General features: G+C 40.7%; 3 protein-coding genes across 4 annotated transcripts; 2 read left to right on the forward strand and 1 right to left on the reverse strand.

The window, feature by feature from the left end:
- Positions 1-845: 845 nt before the first annotated feature.
- On the forward strand, positions 846-6,171 carry LOC4339631 (uncharacterized). Of its 2 annotated transcripts, XM_015783945.3 has the most exons (7): positions 895-996; positions 2,266-2,501; positions 2,603-2,694; positions 3,978-4,059; positions 4,678-5,094; positions 5,179-5,516; positions 5,706-6,171. In XM_015783945.3, the coding sequence occupies exons 2-7, from the start codon at positions 2,306-2,308 to the stop codon at positions 5,871-5,873; spliced, it is 1,293 nt and encodes a 430-aa protein (XP_015639431.1). In that variant the 5' UTR covers positions 895-996; positions 2,266-2,305; the 3' UTR covers positions 5,874-6,171. The 2 variants fall into 2 exon arrangements, with proteins under 2 accessions (XP_066166579.1, XP_015639431.1); XM_066310482.1 differs by lacking the exon at positions 2,266-2,501 and having other exon boundaries at positions 846-996.
- Positions 6,172-7,432: 1,261 nt separating this feature from the next.
- Positions 7,433-12,990, forward strand: LOC4339632 (uncharacterized). Its single transcript, XM_015783941.3, has 9 exons — positions 7,433-7,824; positions 7,937-8,071; positions 8,599-8,709; positions 9,262-9,543; positions 9,886-10,085; positions 10,235-10,466; positions 11,029-11,142; positions 11,623-11,811; positions 12,398-12,990. The coding sequence occupies exons 1-9, from the start codon at positions 7,504-7,506 to the stop codon at positions 12,746-12,748; spliced, it is 1,935 nt and encodes a 644-aa protein (XP_015639427.1). The 5' UTR covers positions 7,433-7,503; the 3' UTR covers positions 12,749-12,990.
- Positions 12,991-13,074: 84 nt separating this feature from the next.
- LOC4339633 (mitogen-activated protein kinase 7-like) lies at positions 13,075-18,339 on the reverse strand. Its single transcript, NM_001402634.1, has 10 exons — positions 18,154-18,339; positions 16,648-17,056; positions 16,009-16,136; positions 15,835-15,894; positions 15,244-15,393; positions 14,993-15,148; positions 14,652-14,863; positions 14,481-14,573; positions 14,198-14,280; positions 13,075-14,096 (listed from the first exon to the last, which is right to left on the reverse strand). Exons 1-10 carry the CDS (start codon positions 18,208-18,210, stop codon positions 13,666-13,668), a joined length of 1,779 nt encoding a protein of 592 aa, NP_001389563.1. The 5' UTR covers positions 18,211-18,339; the 3' UTR covers positions 13,075-13,665.
- Positions 18,340-18,596: the final 257 nt, after the last annotated feature.

Below are 18,596 nucleotides of genomic sequence, written 5' to 3' on the forward strand. Positions count from 1 at the left end.
GAAGAGGGATGAGTTGGACTGACATGTAGGGTTCACGTGGGCTTCGCAATTTTTTTATTAATTTGTAAATGAAACTGACATGTGGGTCCTATGAGGTTTATTTTTTTCCATATCAAATTGCCACGTAAGCGCCACGTCAATGCCACATCAGATGGAGACCAAGTCAAATTAACTACGTAGGCGCCAAGTCAGCCAAAACCGCTCTAAAAACCACTGAGGGATCTAATCTGCACTGGTTTTGATAGTTGAGGGACCCGTTGCGTCTGGTTTTTCGGTTGAGGGTCGAAAATCGAATTCGTTGACAAGTATAGGGACCTCAGATGAACTTATTCCCCACAAATATGGTCCTTACGTAGCTCGCAGTGCCATCCCGGTCCATGTAAGTATGGGCCGCCCGGATCTCGCATCTCCTCTTAACCATGGGCTGTGAGCGACGGGCTGACGGCTGGTGAGAAGCCACGTCAGCATTTAATTCCTCATGGCCCACATGCTTACACACGCGCTCCCCCACTGACATGTGGGACCAGGGAGCCCCCGCCGCATTCCGGCACGTGGCGTCGCGATCATTTTTCACACGTCGGACGCTAGTCCACATCAGGCCCACGGCATTCTTACCGGTCCCACCTGTCTGTCACCCTGGGTAAGTTGACCCCGGTAACTCATATGGCGGAAAACTGAAAAAAATTACAGCAAGGAAGCAAACGGTTCAACCTGAAAATCCACACCACTTAGACAATGGCATGTGGGTCCGGAAAACTGAGTATTGTTGTGGGTCCCAGATGTCAGTGATGTTGTAGGGTCAGAGGGTAGGTTATTGTTGGGTAGGTGTGGAATTGGGCTCTGCTTAGAACTGCCATTAATAAAACCAGGCTGCTTCCCTCCGCTCTCTTGGTGTCTCCTCCTCTACTCCGCTTCTCTCCACCTCGCCGCGACGAGAGAGAGAGAGAGGGAGGGGGGAGAGAGAGAGAAGTATCGATCCATCCGCGTTTATCTCCGGTAAGCGAGACCTTCGAGTACCTGTTCGAGTTCTAGCAATGGTTTGATTCGTGTGCTTTGCTTCGGGATTGGTTGTTGGGAGTAGTAGATTGTATTCGTGGAGGAAATGGGTTTTAGATTAAAACTCGGAGCCCTGTCGCTCCCGACTCCGGGGTTGCTAAATTTCGAGTTCTTTGGTCGTCTCTGCTTGGATGGTATCGTTCGTGATGGCGTTTGCGCGATTCGGTGCCCTCGCGTTGTTTGGGGGGTGGATTCGAGGATTCGAATGGGCGCCTTCCGCGGGGTTCCGCGCTCCGTCCATTTTCGGCGAAGCAGGGATCGAAGAATACGATTTGCGCGCGGATTATCCCCTTTTTGCTCGCGTTTTGAATTTGTGCGGCACGTTTTGAACTTCAAACACGTGATTTTCTCAAAAATTTAAGTTTTTGTTTTCGTGTCTATAGTGCGGGCGATTTTCTGTGGGCGGCGGTGGTTTAAATCATTGGTTTCTTTTACTTATCATAGGACTAAGGATTTGGCTATGCCCCGTTTCTCGTAGCTTAGTCGAAATATCGGATATGTTGCATCGAAATTGTTGATCCTCTTTTTTTAAAAATAAAATCAATAAGTGATAGTTCGGGGAATTTTACTCTTTTACCGAGTTAGCAAAAAAAAAAAAACTTTGCTTTACTGTAGCAACTTAGCATTGCTAGATGTCTACCCGCTGCTCTCATGATTTTGCACTTGCTGTACGTCTAAATACTGTGGTTTTCTTCTCTCTTTTTTTTTAAAAAAATGATATTGAATTGTACTTGCTGTACGTCTAAATACTGAATCTGAGTTAGTATATTTTGTGTAGAAACTAAACATACTAATTGAAATCAGCACCAGCAAAGTGTAAAAAGACTGTTATTACCATTTGAAATAGATTTCTATGCTGTTATGGATTGTGTGGGCGAGGATACTTTGTTTTTTTTTTCCAGGAATAGGAATACATGATTGTTTGCCCTTATTGTATGATTATGATGAACCAAGTAATGATTAAATCTTGGCATGGTTTGTCTCCGAAAGATGTTTTTAGGTTTCTCCTATCCATTTGTGTTTACACATTTATTTTTTCATTACATGAAAACTTGTACTGGTTTGTTGCTTTTAAGTGTATTTTATCCACAAAGAAATGATGATGGCACGTTCATTTGTGTTCTATTTTGTATTCATTTTGTTTTTAGAATATTATTCTAGACTCGGTTTGCTTTGTAATGAAAATATTCTTTTGTCAAATATTTGCAGCGTATGTATTATAGTTCATATTGCCGCAGCATTCATTAATATGCTAACATTGATGATGAAGAACAATTGTAATGATGATGATATTGGGAGTGAGTTTTATGACTCCTTTAATTTAGATAATACCATAGAGAATGTACATTCACAAAACAATAAGTTGGAGCTGGCTAAAACTGGAGAGTTCAATCAATATGAGCAAACAACCGGATTTTCTTTGCCTTGTGGAGATCTGCAGTATGGTGAGAAACTTAACTAACAGTTTCTGAATGCCCTGTGTGTACTATGTTATTAGAGAAACTCCACTTTAATGCATCTATAATCTGTGGCTGTTATTTTTCAGATGTGTACCTAAGGACTCAGATAGCCGGGCAGGATAATAAGAGTGGGGAAGGTGCTGATTTTATGGATGATGGAACTTTTACTTTGCTTAAGGTACCAGTTCTGCTATTTCTTCCTCTCTTTTTTTTCTCTTCATGAAAATGTTGTACTTCTTTAGTCATATGTTAATATGATATTGATATATGTTGCATTTATTGATTCTACATTTATTATTTAATAATTGCTCTTGATTTATGTTCTTATTTGCATTCCTTTGAACTTTTATTGATTTGATGGAGGCTATTTCATGTACACAAATCAAGTCATTCAAAAAGAATCAGAAAAAGTTTATTTGCTTTTTTCAATCCCGTTGGTAAGATCACTGCCGAAGTAAGAAATGTTCTTGGATAACACATTTTTATTTATTGATGTATCTGCCATGTTTTTGCCCATCTATGATTATCTTTGGTTCCTTTAGTCAAGTTGCGGAACAACATGTGAGAATGACTACTTCCTTTAGTCAAGTGCACCATCTAGTTCACTTGATGTAGTAAATTATTAATAAAATGCTTCAATCAAGACTTAGCAAAGTTATACTCCCTCTAGTCAGCAATATTTGGTGTCGGGAGCATTAATCTTAGTATTCACAACATAAAATATTATTAGTCCCTCCGAGGGACTAACTCATTTGTAGAAAATCATCTATGTTATAATGATATATGCAGTATGGGATTGTTGAAAAACATGCATATGCACATACCATGTTTACCTTCAATGAGATGAGGATGATCATGAGATCCAGTTGACAAGTGAAAGGAAAAAAAAATGCAGAGTGGGGTAATACCATTGGTTTGCCATGCCCCCATCCACTGCAGTCTACACTTTCTTCTAGCCATAGCTCTAGGATAAAGAAGATGGTTACGTGAAATCTATAAATACATGTAATCTAGAAAACAGGTAAACCCAGACAGGCTGCACTGTTCTACTGGTTTGGCCAAATCCAATGATGGGACAAAATTCTAAGATGGTGATTAAATGCACGTCTCATGCTTTGATTAACAACTGTTGATCTTACTCAAATTTAGACAAATAAAAGTTTTTAACCTTTGTAATATTGCACATGATAGGTTTGCTTCCAAAAATCATGTAGCATTTAGAATTGCAGATACTGTACATTTGTTTTTTTTTATTTTGACAACTTTATTAAGTGTACTCTGTACCAACATTCCTTTTGGTTAACATGAACTATGCATTCGTCTCAAAAAAGATATGTACATGTTATATTATTTCCGTTTTCTTTTGAAGTTGTAACTGCATCACTCTATCAGGATAATTGTTTTTCTCTAGATTGAAGGAATTCTCGCCTCTAGTGCTAACTAAGTGGCATATACTTGCAGGATTTGGTAACTGAATCAAGAACTTCGTCACCATATTATGAGAAGGATCATCAGTTAAATTCACTAAATTATGTCAATCAAGGTAAGGAGTTATGAGTTACCCTTTCCCCTGAACAAGACTACACTGACCTGCTTGCGTATGTAGAACACACCTATTTAAATAATCTGTTTAGAAACAGACCATTAAAATGCTCCTTCCAAGAATCTATTTTTTATGGGAATATTGATTTAGTTATTACTGTGTTAATATGCCACTGGTTTACTGCAATCGATGCAGCTAACATAATTGAGGGGTTTTCATTGTCAACAATGATGACCATTCTGGATTCCTGTATCAGGCTACTACGGGCATGCTAATAACCTTGACTGCATTTAGGTTTTCACTTATTGCCAATGCCAAAGCCTTCTTGCAAAATGTGAAATTTGCATGTGGTTTTGCATTCCCATCCCTGTCCTCATCTGATGGTTGCTTCGCCATCCTCAGCCCCATTAGGTAGTATGTTATTGGACATGGGTTAGTGCAAGAAAGATTGTGGAATTGTTACTCCATATATCTATCAACTTAAACACACTATTACCTATTTTTATCACTTAGTATTAATTGTTTATCTGCCATTGCATTTAAATTCCATGGTAAGGTCAAAGTCAAATAACTTTTTTCTAATGGAGATACGGGTTTTGGGTATTGTGTGTTTCTCAGATGGACATGGCATTCCTACAACAACAAATCCTACCTGGGACTTGACTCAGAGTTGCAATCCGTTGAACCATTCCCTGACAGAGGATTCTGTTCCTTTCAATGTTGGTACTTCAGCTGGAGTCCTGACTAATGCCACCTCAAATGATTTTATTCCCATTGATGAGCTAGCAATCACGAGTGGGAGATATGGAGTACTACCTTCCATTGAGAAAACTGAAGAAGGCAGTATTGCCATCGACGAAGCTAACTCGTTTGGGGCAACTGCAACCATGTGCTATAATAGCGTTCATTTCTCTCATTGGATTGACCAGAATTTAACTGGTCCATTGCCTGATTTAGCTGATCTTCCTGACATATATCCAGACAGTTTCTTACCAACACCTAGAAAGAACATCACTCTTGTTCTTGATCTTGATGGTAAGTAATGAATGACGACCTTTACACATGTGTTTCTTTCCTTGCACTTGAGATTAACGTCATATTCGTTTTCTTTCTGCACAGAAACTCTTATCCACTCATCAGCGGTTGACCGTGATGGTGCTGACTTTTCATTTCCTATGTACCATGGCTTAAAAGAGCACACTGTGTACGTGAAGAAGAGGCCACATGTCGACACCTTCCTTCAGAAGGTGTCTGAGATGTTTAAGGTTGTTATCTTCACAGCTAGCCTAAGCTCCTATGCAAATCGGCTGCTTGATATGTTGGATCCCAAGAACATATTTTTTACCAAGCGTTATTTCCGGGATTCATGCCTGCCTGTAGATGGTAGCTATCTTAAGGATCTGACTGTTATTGTTGCTGATCTCGCAAAGGTTGTGATAATCGACAATTCTCCAGAGGTGAGTCGTCGTGATAATCCATCTTAAGGTGCCTTTTAATTTTGTCCAATTTTTATGGCTATACTAATGCTTAGGGTTTTGAATTGCTTCAGTGGATCTTGGCTTTGAGTTTGAAACCTGAATTTATGAGTTCGGGAAGGGTCCTATATCATCTGGTGCCTGAATATTTTTCTGTCACATGTGCTGTAGGTTTTCCGGCTACAGGAGGAAAATGGTATACCTATAGAGAGTTGGACCAGCGACCCGGCTGACAAATCATTGGTTGAGCTGATACCCTTCCTGGAAGCCATTGCTGTTGCAGATGACGTCCGACCAATTATCGCCCAAATGTTAGGCCGTCCAAGATCAATTGCTTAGATGTTGCGACAAATATCAGAAACTGCTCATTTGCTTATTTTACAAAGAATTTTTTCCCCATAGTTGAACAGGATACCTGTGTGGTACATCATCGAACTAGTTTCCCATTGCTTCTTTTACCGAGTTTGATTCCCAAGATTTTGTGAATTCTTTTGGTGGGAATGTTAATTTTTGTACTTGCAGTTCTGTACGTAGCGTCTACCTTAAACTAGCCTATGTACAAACAAATTCAATCATAGGAGACTAAAGATTATACTCCCTCCGTTTTTTAATAGATGACGCCGTTGACTTTTTCTTACATGTTTGACCATTCGTCTTATTTAAAAATTTTATGCAAATGTATAAGATATAAATCACACTTAAAGTACTATGAGTGATAAAACAACTCATAACAAAATAAATTATAATTACGTAAATTTTTTGAATAAGACGAATTGTCAAACATGTACGAAAAAATCAACGGCGTCATCTATTAAAAAACGGAGGTAGTATTTCCTTTCCAAGTTCATCCTCTGATTTATCTACATCATATGGATGTGGATAAGTGGATTGATGTTGTCCAGGAGTAAATTATATCATCCTGCTTGATCTGACACCCCTTCATCCTAGTCCATGAGTCGGGCAAGCTTTGAAGATGAAGAAGAGGGAGGTTGAAGATGATGGACCTGAAGGCGGAGAAGGAGGTCATCGCTGGAAAAGCTGTGGCGCCGGCGGAGAAGCCAACACCGAATCCGGTGGAGGTGGAGATATATCCATTATACATGTGTCATGTGTATTCGACTTCTGTGCTGCCTGCTCAAGCTGGTATCATCTGTGCTGCTTGATAAATAAATTTGCTTATGGTTAGCACTGGATAGGAAAACTTTCTGTCTATCAGTAATATCAGTCAGGATTCATGAGTTTTTTGGCCCATTGTTGTTGTTCCTTCCTTGGTGTTAATTTGCGGTTAATGGAGTAAACAAGGATGTATTTGTCAGTGAGAAGTTAGGGCCTTGGTAGCAATCAATTTTGCCTGTCTAGTGACTGGAATTTCAGCTGGTATTGATGGGTAGTAGCCATGGTTCTTTCTTTGGTGCAGACTGCAGAGGCTTTAACTTAGCTGACAATTCAGTAATTCCATAGTAATATTTGTCTTGTCCTACTTCTGATTTCTGAAGCTCCGTAATATGTAACAAAACCACATTCTTTTCAAACACAAGAAACATGTCGACCAAATTTGATTACAATTCGGACATAAGCATGATATATTTTACATTTGCATGGACAGAAGAAGTCAATTTGATTTGCTTTTGCATCTTAGTACAACTTTATTCCATGTAACAACTTAGCACTTGACAAGTGTAGTATCTAGCATGCTTCCTTTAAAACAAAAAAAATTCAAAAACAAAATCACAAAATCTGTAAAACTCTTTTTTTTTTCTGAAGATCCTACAAAATTATTGGAATCCTGCAAAATTACTGGGCTCGCAAGGATTCCAAGAAGGCTGGGCCGATGAAGAAGCTCTCACGGGCCATGGCTAAAAGCCTAAAACCCAAAAAACCCTCCTCCTCCCTCCCCTATCCTCTCGCTCGCTCTCCTCTTCTCCACGCTCCCAGCGCCAAATCCCAGCAGCTTCCCCGCACGCCGCGAATGGCGCCTCCCGCCACTGCCTCCGCCTCCGCCTCGGCACCGGTCTCCCTCCTCTTCCTCTCCCTCCCGCTCTCCCCTTCCTCGTGTCGCGGCCTCCCCGCGCCACACACCCACCTCCCCCCGCGCCGCCTCGCGCTCGCGCCGGCCCGTCTTGGCGCCGCGCTGCTCTCCAGCCTCGGCGACGCGCAGGAGGAGGAGGAGTACGATGACGAGGAGGAGGAAGAGCTAGTGGTGGTGGGATACGTGAGCGGCGCGCACGGGGTTCGCGGCGACGTCCTCGTGTCGCCCCGCACCGACTTCCCCCAACTCCGCTTTGCCACGGTACCCATCCCTCGTTCTCCATCATCCCGCTCCCCAATTTCGGAGCTAATATGTAATCGGGCGTTGTTTTTTGTTCGGTTGTTTGATCATCACGATCATGCCACGCTGACAGCCGGGGAAGAGATGGCTGAGGGCCCGTGCCGCTGGGAAGCAGCAGGTAAAGGAATTTGAGCTTGTTCGAGGAAGAGCTCATACCGGGAAGAAGAGTTGGATCGTCACCTTTGATGGGGTCGATTCCGTGGATGAGGTCTGGTTTTTTACTTTGATTGCATTCCTATACAGTCATTTGCTCTTAATTTCTAGGACTCGTAGCCTTAAATCAGCTTGCTATAGTTGATACTAGTTTAGAAGTGCATTGGGGTATTTGTAGGTCGTCGGAAACAAACTAAGTTGATGTTTCATCCATGCTGTATTTTTGCTCCGCACATGCGCACATACAACTTTACAACAACAATTATCGGCTGCATTGAGATATTTATAGGTCGTTGGAAATGAACTGATATAATGTTTCATCTATGCTGTACATTTTGTTCCATACATACAACATCAATTGTCGGCTTCTGGCAGATCAAGTTTACACACCATCACTGAGTATAACTGCATGATTAGTTCAGCTCAACCTAGCGCACACGAATTGTATATTATGGTCGGCATGTGTCTAGATCAGAATCCTTTTATGAATAGCATTCAGTATGTAATGTGTAACTAATGCTTACTATAAGTTGGCATATATACCTAGCTTCTGGTGTAATTCGTTTATTACTCTATTTTCAGGCCAGGCAAATAGTTGGTTCAGCTATACTTGTGAAAGTTGGGGATAGACCAAAAATGGAGGAAGATGAAATCTATTCACTTGATCTTGTTGGCATGAGAGTTATTGTCAAGGTACATATTTTCCTTTTCAAGTTCGTGATTTAGTTGTTGGTTTAAATAACAAAATGAATCTACAACGTTAGCAAAGGCATGATCCTACTATTTGGTGCCTAGGCAGTAAAACTGAAATATAGTGGTAGCTGGATGACGTGTACATGTAATACATTACTGGCTCTCTGGCTGTTTGTCTTCGACCCTGCCTTTGGATACTCAATAAATGTGCCATGTCCAACAGACTAATAATTGTGGCATTCTTTTATTATTGAGCGTATGCATTCCTGAAAATAAAACTATCTTACAAAAACGCTGCCTTATATGGGGTTTTTTCCCTAATGCTGGAACTAGGAACTTTTACTCTTCAATTGCTCTGTCCAGCTTAAATAAGTTTTTTTCCCACCTACTAAAAGTAAACAACACTGGCAAAATGTGCACTGGCATGGACATAAGAACACAGTATTGATGCAATGATGCTTGTTTTCTCATTGGGCAGTTCTTCATCCAATTTCTAATAATTAATTAAAGTTGTTTTGATAATTAGTTAAAGTTGCTCTGTTTTCATCATAGGACACGGGCAAGCTTGTTGGAACAGTTGGTCAGGTTTTCAACTTTGGAGCTGGTGATCTTCTACAGGTTATGGTTGGTGGCACTGAGGATACTGTTTCTCAGCCAAATTCAGAAAATCAAGGTTCCACCCCATCTGGTGAGCATGTGTGGATTCCATTTGCTGAGGATATTGTACCTGATATTGATATGGAGAGTAGAGAAATGTGGATTACACCTCCAAAGGGGCTTCTTGAGCTCAACGCGCGTTCTGATAAGAGATCAAAGAAAGAAAGGCGTGCTATGGTTAGGTCTGCATCATCCTTTTCTTGCATGTTATGTTCCATGTATAAAGCATTCTTTCGCACATAAAAGTAAAGAATATGTCAGGTCTAAAGAATTTCACGTCATTATAGAAGGGGGCCACCCCTGTTTCAGAAAATAAAAGGTTCTAAAAAACTCAAACGTTTATTTCAGCAGCTGCACAGCTTTTGCAAATATTGAATGCACATGTCACATTTTTTTTAATGAATAGATGCAGTAAACACATTGAACTCTCTTGCTTGTGGTGCTAACCAAGAACGATGCAATCATATGAACCACCTGATATTTTGCAAATAAAGCGTGACCAGATGTGAAATATCACAGGAATGGAAGGAAAAGAAGAGGTTACAGCGTCGTGTAATTGCAGCAAAGAAGATACTATCTGAAATGGACCAGGGTCATGTTCTGGAAGGTTTGCTATCTGGGGACAAGGTTCAGAAGGCTTCACTTGCAGAACAGATTGGGTCCATTGACTTTCAGTTGTTCCGACATGCAATGCATAGTGTTAGCAGACCAATTGGCAGGTGCAGACTTCTGACAACCTTTTCTGTTCTGCCTAAATCCTTTTCAAGAGAAGCTGACTTGTGCTGCAATTTTTCACTAAATAGATGTCAGTAATTTGCCTCTAGTTCTTAATCTAGCTTCCTTTTTTCGAACATGTTACTATTTGCAGCTTGTCAAAAGATGTCTTTGTCAAATCCTCTTCATCGAGGAAAAAATTGATGAGAATACCTTACGAAACCCTCTTGAACCATGAAGAGAATGCGAACTTCGCTAGTGAACTCAATGAAGGCGCTGGGATCATTCAGAAGTCGAAAGCAGCCACCATACTTATTACAAATGACTCTGATACCCTGGATGCTGAGTTTCAGGGATTGCTTAATTCTTTTAATAAGTTAATGAAGGTATGCATTTCATGATTGTTTATTGCAGTTCTTTCTGTATGGGAACTAAATATGCATGCCCAATTTGCAGTTTTATGTTCTCTCTGATTGTTCCAGTAATAAATTTATATATGCCATGCTGCCATAAGGAGAGAGAGATTGAAGATCGATTTAGTCTCAGTCTCTCTCATCGTTCATAGTACTAATCTATTTAGCTACAACAAACATTAAAATTATGACTGGTTGGTTTGTGCTTGTTTGCTTCATGTGCTTTGTTGTTAAGAGCTTTAGGCTGTGTTCTTCTCCCATTTTCCTAACCCACCTCTCTCGTTTTCCGCGCGCACACTTTTCAAACTGCTAAACGGTGTGATTTATGCAAAAACTTTCTATATGAAAGTTGTTATAAAAAATCATATTAATCCATTTTTCAAAAAAAAGTTAATACTTAATTAATCATGCAATAATATGAGCTTCGTTTTGTGTGCCGGGGAGGAGGGGTTCCCAACACCTCCTGAACACAGCCTTAGACTCTATTTCATTATGAATGTTTGGAGAAAATTGATATATCTTTTGCTTGATACAGGTTGAAGAAACCCGAGGCTCTATCCCTTTTGTTATTGTTTGTCCTGCTGGTCATGTGGGGTCAGTTCAGAATTGTTTGGTAGAGAATGACTATTTTGGTTTAGACACTCAGAAGGTAAATGTTGTCTTAAAATGGTCCTCACGTGGTTCTATGTTTTGTGTAGTGCGTAGAAAGAAGTTTCAGCCAAGATGACTAGTTGTTTCTTTTTTTATATATTATATTAGATCAGTTGAAACTTAATCTTGTTATTATTTTTCACCCATTGAACACAACTCAGTACAAAGAAATAGTTGTTTTGTGTTCCAATTTGTAAAATGTATGGAGAACCTCGAATTCGTTATGGTGGGGACAAGCTTACTTGCAATATACAGTTGTACACGTACTTTTTTTCATGCCTGCCTTCTCCAGAGTTGGCGTATCTTTTCCCCCCTTTGCAGATCCTAATAGTGCCTTATTCTTTTTCCTGAAAAATAAATGGTTTCATCATGGATTCTTTGATATTTTTAGTGATTATTTCTTTATTTATAACTTGGAATCTGGATATTACCGATTCTCCTTTTGTTTTTTCAATTTTTTTGTGGAATCCATTTGCAGGTATGGGTTCTGGAAGAAATGAAACTTCCGATTGTCAGTATGTCCTCTAAGCTAAACAGCAGGAAGATTCTGTTGAAGTCTCCATGGGAGATACTACAGAAGCCAGCAGGAACTGGGGTGATTTTCAGCTTGCTATCATCAAATAAAATTTTAGATACTCTAAATGAAATGGGTGTGGAGTATGTACAGGTAAGATCCAGTGCAGTTCACCTTCTTGTCCTGGCACTCATTTGGCATTCAGTCATTTACTTTGTTTTTTCTAATAATTCTGTTCATTATGAACTGGGAACTCCGTACACAATAGTCAAGAATGAAGAGGAACACTGTGTTATATAAAGCCATGATATAATTGTTACATTTTCATTTCGATTACCTCTTTAGAAACTTGAAGCACACCCTTTTTATGTAGCTTACCATTTGTTACTACCGCTGCCTGAAAACATATAGTCTACCAAATGCCAGACTGCCAGTGAGGCAGTGATGAGTGTAGTATACTAATAAAACAAACGAGATTTGGAGGGAGACGTCTCTCCAAACATTTTTTTAAGAAGAAATTGTGAGCGTGTTGGGGGTTAAAACCACACACCCCCTTGACACTGCACTGTGAAACACATCTCTGAGTGTAGTATACTAATGTTTCAAATCCTTCTTTCTTTTGAGTTTTGACCATGCAAGCTGGAAGGTTGCACTTCTTCCTCTTTATTTTATCCAAGTTATTTCTTGATTCTATTCCTTCATAAACCGGTACCTGAAATGTATCTTACCTGTACGGCAGATATGCAGCTTATCCAATAAGCCAAACCTTGGGCATCCGTTGCTGTTTGGGGCTGTCAGCTCCTTTGGCGCGGATGCTGGCCTCATGCTTCGCAAGAGCAGCAAGGAAACAGAAGATGATTTTGATCTGATTCTTTCCATGAACCACGTAAACAAGATGTGCAGAGATGTTACTAAGCTCAGGTTCTCTGCGCAGCAGGAGCAACATGTGCACGTCGAGCATGTCGATGGCCAATGGGTCGATGTCCAACCAGAGGCAACGAACTGTCATCGCTTGCATGCAGAGGTCACTAGTGTCTTGAACTACTGCTCTCCTGACAAGGTGTGTGTCATAGAGATTGTCCAGCAATAGGTTCTACCTGACAAGGTGTATCATAGAAATACAGTAAGCACAAGGTAGTAGTTTTGTTTTTGAGAAGTGTTGGATGGTAGATTTAACACCAGTTGACCCATTCATGTGCGGCCTACTTGTATGTTCTTCGGCAAATGCCACAGAGAAAGATGGCCCGCTAGAATATGGGTCGTGAATAATATTTGTGGCTTGATCCACTTAGGAGTTTGGACATCAAAATTCAACGAATGATATTTTTGCAATCCAATTTGTCCGTCAGAATATGGATCCTGCGTGAGATGCGAGCAGAGGAAACCAGGCGCCCAAGCCTGAAACTGAAACAAAGGTACATCAAATAAATTGCTCTTTCTATTGACTTTTGTTTGCTTGTTTAACTGGGCTGGAGGCTCAAATATCACTAGCATATTTTGCTTCCTCATTTCAACAAGATTAAACTTTGGATAGCTAGCATAACATTCTACCAAATAATCCGCCGTCTCAATTTTTTGGCGAATGATTCATTTTCGGAGTATGCTTTTGCAGGTTTACACAAGAAGCAACAGCTTCTAGCAAGAAAACAAGAAAAAAAAATCAAGGGTTGCAGGTATGTACACAAGCCCAGCCTAGTGCTGTTATTCACATTTTCTCCTTTTCTCCACAACAAATAAAGTGCGAGAAATTCCACCATGAACTTTCTCTCCCTCTTTTCCTCTTTCACCATCGCGAGCTCACTGCCATTTCAAATGGACAATGGCCGCCTGAGATGGAATAGGAGTTTCCCTTCTCCTTTCTTCAACCTTCGCCTGCATCCATGACCAGATGCGACCAATTCCCTTGCCAGCCTTATATCTGGGTGGATGGGCACAACACAAAGCCATGCTCCGGCATTCCCATCTTGCTCATCTATGGAGCAATTCCACAACTGCCTGACTAAAACTCTAGTACATCCTTGAAACACCATATTGAACGGCACCAACCTTGCTGTATCCACCAGCAACTGCTGCGATGCCGTTGAACGGAGCAATGCCGTATAGCATGCTCCCCTGGAGTGCAGCCCTGTCTGTTAGATCAGTTCTGGGAGCACTCCTCGTAAAGTAGTATTGTGAAGACCGTATGTCCGGGGCTGTATCTGGAGCAACTTTAGCATCCATCAAGTGTTGTGCAGGCCTGTACTGCACACGATCTTTCTCAAGCTCTTCCTGATGTTGCCTATCAGAGTAGTCTGACTTTAGGTTGTAGCTGTATCCTGACTTGTTGGCAGCTGCTGGAGGAACCATCGGATTCCTCACCACCCTCCGTGCGCTGTGCGGATCTGCGGCGCCTGGATTCTCGAATGGTAATACCGGACCAACCGTTCTTCCTGGTCTAGCTGTGAGTGACAAAGATGAAATATATGAGATCAATGCTCTTTGAATTCAAAATTAAAATGTACACTGGATTAAGTCACAAATGGTAAAGATAAACAGATACCTGTTGGGATCCTTTGAGTAACTTGGGATGTTGCATCTAGGCCTTCATTTGGAGGAATTGATGTAGAGTGAACTGTTGTAGCCCTGCAAAGAGCCGATCAAAGGTCAGCTGCAAAGTTCAAGCACAATATCTAGGATCTGACAGCCAAGATAACCCAATACTAATGGTAAAACATTTTTTCTTCCCTTGTGTATTAATTTTAACAGATGCAATAGATGGCAGCACAAATCACTGAATTGGCAATTATGATCACATTGGAAAGAACTGTAACGATGTAAGTTACCTTGGAAGAGAAACATGCTTCCTATCTAGTGCACCACTCTTTCCTCCGTTTTCCTCTAAGATGGCAAATTGCCTCCGGAAATTATCAACAGCACTACATAACAAAAATAAAGGTTGTGAATATAACCATATAAACAGGGAAATAATTTATAAGATGTGTCAAGATAAAAACCTTGGATATAGAAAGCTCGTGTTTTCGGAGCCATTCATGTAATCCTTCAGAAGCTGAGGATGATACTCTAATATCTCACGGAATATAAGTTCCTTGATATCATCTTTGGTAACCTTTCTTCGCTCAAACTCAAACTCCATTTTTGAAATTGGTTGGCATGATGGTTCTCTCTCCACTTTTGCAAGGCCTTTAAAATATGGATCAGCCAACGCCTGATTATACACAAAATAGATTGTTAGAATAACATCTAAAGTAGGCATATATAACTATGTTTAGTAGCACAGATGACAATGCAAAACAGTAGCATGAAAACTAATCTAATTCAAGTAGAGCTTGCATGCCTCTTCTGCAGTAGGTCGATCCTTCGGATCAAATGCTAGAAGCCTTTGTAAGAGCTTGAGTGCCAAAGGATCTACATTTGGGAACTTTTCTGAAAAAGGTACTGGCTGCTTCCTCCTCATGCTGCTCAGATACCTCCTTGCCTTGTCATTCCGAATCTGAAGCAGTCAAAACATGGAAAAATCAGACCTGGAATAATTTGTGCTGGAGAATTAAACATGTCAATGTTTCTGATAATAATAATAAGTCATACCCTTGAAATAGCATCCATTGATGGTGTACCCAAGAGATCAGTCATCAAGTCCAATTGATGAACCACATTTTTACCAGGGAACAAAGGTTTTCCAGTCAAAATCTCCGCAAAAATGCAACCAATACTCCATGTATCTATAGCTGGTGAATACTGCAGAAAAGAATCAATTTAGTATCACCAACTTAGCATAGGAATGGAGGTAAAAATGAAGGTAGGGATAACAAAAAACAACTACAGCAGATTTTACAGGAGTACCTGCAACATTAAGCAGTGTATTTTGGCTTGTCAAAAATATGTTCCTGAACAAGCAGCCTGCTATTAATATGCTGCTACACTACTCTAAAACTAACTGACATATAATAACCAAAGAAGGACACTGACCTACGCACCAACCATGTAGAATCTCAGTCCTTAATTTTATTGCTCTTTATGTGTATGTGTGTGGCATCTCAAGGTCAATTTCAATAGATAAGAAGAAGAAATTGGAACATGTTGCTAAAATTTCTTATGCTGTAGAGCCCTATGAAAATGAAGAGCACACGAAATAATACTCTGATAAAGCAACCCACAGGTTGGGAAATTTGATTATACCTTAGAAAAGAAAGACCCACACAGCTCAGGAGCCCTGTACCATCTAGTTGCAACGTAGTCCTGTTGCATGGTGAAGCAGACAGTGAGACTTATGTTGCATGACAAATTCTTTGGTATGGAACACGACATGGCATCTAGTTTTCCATAGAGAACTTAGTGTTGAAAATAACATACCGTCCAGAAAACTGTTGTAGGAGTGTCATTAAATGCAACTCTTGCTAGTCCAAAATCACATATCTTGAGCTTACAGTTAGCATTTGCTAATATATTTTTGGGCTTTAAATCACGATGATAAACATTAGCTGCACCCACAAAGACTTCTCATCAGAACATAGATAAATACTCAATGCTCAATTGAGATATAATAAATTTAGTTACTGCAGCTAGCAGATCCAAAGACAGAATTTGAACAGGATTCATACAACAGAAGACTTTCTGAACTGAACACGACTTGATAGCTATTGAATTGAGAGCACATTTTTGGCAATTGGCACTTATGTCAAAGAAATTTCAATACAAAGAGAAGAGCTCTATATAATCTGAACCTCACAGCTATCTTGGGAAATCAATAGAATCATGGTTAACACCATACAGACAAGACAGAAGAAATGGCACTAGGAAAATTTCGACTGCTACTTCAAGAATGCACAGGACAATAAGACTAAGACTATCGCATTGCTTAATAGAAAACTGTAACTTTTTGTGCAAATGCACTACTTAGAATTGCTCATAATCCTAACTCAGAGAAGCTCCAATGTGATACCATGATAGAAGAACTTTCAGAGGGTAGGTAAGATTTCATAATATGCTTACCAGTATGGATATATTTCAATGCTCGAAGCATTTGATACAGAAAGAACTGATGATGTTCCTTCGTTAAGTCATCATTAGCCTTAATAACCTGGTGGAGGTCTGTATCCATCAGTTCGAAGACAACATAAATATCTTTGAAGTCCCTTCTAGATGGAGGTAACATTATATGTTTGATCTCGACAATATCAGGATGCCGTAAAAGCCGGAGAAGTTTGATCTCACGGAGGATCCTAGCAGCATCAGATAGATGCTCAAAGATATTGTGTATTTTCTTGATTGCTACTTTGTCACCGGTATGTTGGTCAATAGCTGAACAAACAACTCCATAACTTCCTTTACCAACGATTTCTTGAATTTTGTATCGGCTGGAGTCACCATATTCACTGAAGAAATCCATCTCTGTTGTGTTCTGGACAAAATTCAAGATTGAAAATTCAGCACTCTGTCTCAAAACACAATGGCATCCAAGAACAATTACATAATTTAGGCAATGGCATGTGAATTGGAACAAAGCACAAATTCACTGAGTTACATCTTCCCCAAGAGCTAAGCAGCTGCAACACAACTAATCACAAAACCAAGGGTTTCGCATTATCGGGATACTAAGAAGCTTTGCCAAAAAAAAAAAGTTAACCAATTACATACAGCTTGCAATTGAACTCCTAATAATACTCCTTGCACCAAAGACATCACAACCAAAAAGGCAAAAACAAAAACCAATGAAACAGTAACCTTTGCCTAGTCTATGCTCGACGACTGGAAACCACAGACTGAAGGTCTGCAACAAGTAATTCACAGAACCGGATTACAGAAACATACAGATACACTGCAGCCTGACCAAACAAAAACTGACCTGACCTCTACTCCCGGCTCCCGCTGTGGTGAACTAATGATCGCCCTAATTCTTGACAAGTCTAATGATCAGTCTGGAAAAGATACACCTTTGGCTCAAACCTATAAGTAAAAATATACCTCCTTTTTTTTAAGTGGGCAAAGATATCTACAGTGCTATATCCCGGAAAGAAAATACAGCTTGCTTGGATTAGGATAAACTTACCCATTACCCCAAGATTTTGAACCAAACAAGAATTACCGTGTTATTACGGGCTAATAGTAGCGTTTATACAAGTCAATCAGCCTTGTAGTAGGAGACTACGTTTTAAGGAAAGAGATAAATGGCTTCTTGCAGATGCACAGGAAAGATTTCAGGAAACGCTCGCAAAGCTCAGGTAGGATAGGATATGATAGGATAGGATCTTCCTACAAGGCAAGAATCCGCTCCAAATCCGGGAGCAATTTCCTGACGCCGTTTACGCTCACGCGCAGGAGCAGGACACCAAACTTCTTCGGATCAGAACCCACAATCCCCCAAAAAAAACAAAAAAAAACACCAATTCGTCCAGCCTATCCAAGTTCAGATGAACACGGCGACGAACCCCAAGAACCCAGAGAAACAAAACGAAGCAGCAGCGAAATCTTTAGTGTTCTCCCACGGCCACCACCCACCTTGCTCCGCTGCTCCGCCGCCGGCGCCGCCCGCCCACCCGCATTTGCCTCAGGCATCGCGAGACGGCCGCCGGGGAGATCTCGCCGGGAGAAAATCCAAGCCTCGCCGCTCGAATCCGCAGCGATGTGGAGGATGAGGAGAAGGAGAAGAAGAAGCAGCCGAGCCGAGTAGTGTAGCGGTGCGGTGGTGGTGGTGGTGGTGGTGGTGTGTTAAAAACCAAGCAGCTCTACCATCCACGGTGGGTGACGTGGCCTTTTTGGGGGAATGGACGGTCTTGCCCTTCCATGACAGTTGAGTCGAGGTGGACCTAGGGGTATTTGTAGGGGTATTTTCGGTATCCATGTGAAAATGGTTGCTGCTGCTGCTGCCGCCTTGGTGGCTTTGCGTGTGAAGAAGGATCCAAGCGTCTTCCGTGACGAATAAATTTGGGATTTTCTCGTGT

This window comes from Oryza sativa, chromosome 5, assembly GCF_034140825.1.
Source record: "Oryza sativa Japonica Group chromosome 5, ASM3414082v1".
NCBI lineage: Eukaryota > Viridiplantae > Streptophyta > Magnoliopsida > Poales > Poaceae > Oryza > Oryza sativa.

Bases quoted from the DNA above. Each gene is read 5' to 3' on its own strand.
- LOC4339631 (XM_015783945.3), top strand. From the start codon at position 2,306: ATGCTAACATTGATGATGAAGAACAATTGTAATGATGATGATATTGGG. The intron at 4,060-4,677 runs GTAAGGAGTTAT...TGTGTTTCTCAG, and splicing joins ACTAAATTATGTCAATCAAG to ATGGACATGGCATTCCTACA. The intron at 5,517-5,705 runs GTGAGTCGTCGT...CATGTGCTGTAG, and splicing joins TAATCGACAATTCTCCAGAG to GTTTTCCGGCTACAGGAGGA.
- LOC4339632 (XM_015783941.3), top strand. From the start codon at position 7,504: ATGGCGCCTCCCGCCACTGCCTCCGCCTCCGCCTCGGCACCGGTCTCC. The intron at 8,072-8,598 runs GTCTGGTTTTTT...CTCTATTTTCAG, and splicing joins GGGTCGATTCCGTGGATGAG to GCCAGGCAAATAGTTGGTTC. The intron at 10,086-10,234 runs GTGCAGACTTCT...TACTATTTGCAG, and splicing joins GTTAGCAGACCAATTGGCAG to CTTGTCAAAAGATGTCTTTG.
- LOC4339633 (NM_001402634.1), bottom strand. From the start codon at position 18,210: ATGCCTGAGGCAAATGCGGGTGGGCGGGCGGCGCCGGCGGCGGAGCAG. The intron at 15,394-15,834 runs GTATAATCAAAT...TCTTTTCTGCAG, and splicing joins GTGGGTCTTTCTTTTCTAAG to TATTCACCAGCTATAGATAC. The intron at 14,281-14,480 runs GTAACTTACATC...GGCTCTTTGCAG, and splicing joins AAGCATGTTTCTCTTCCAAG to GGCTACAACAGTTCACTCTA.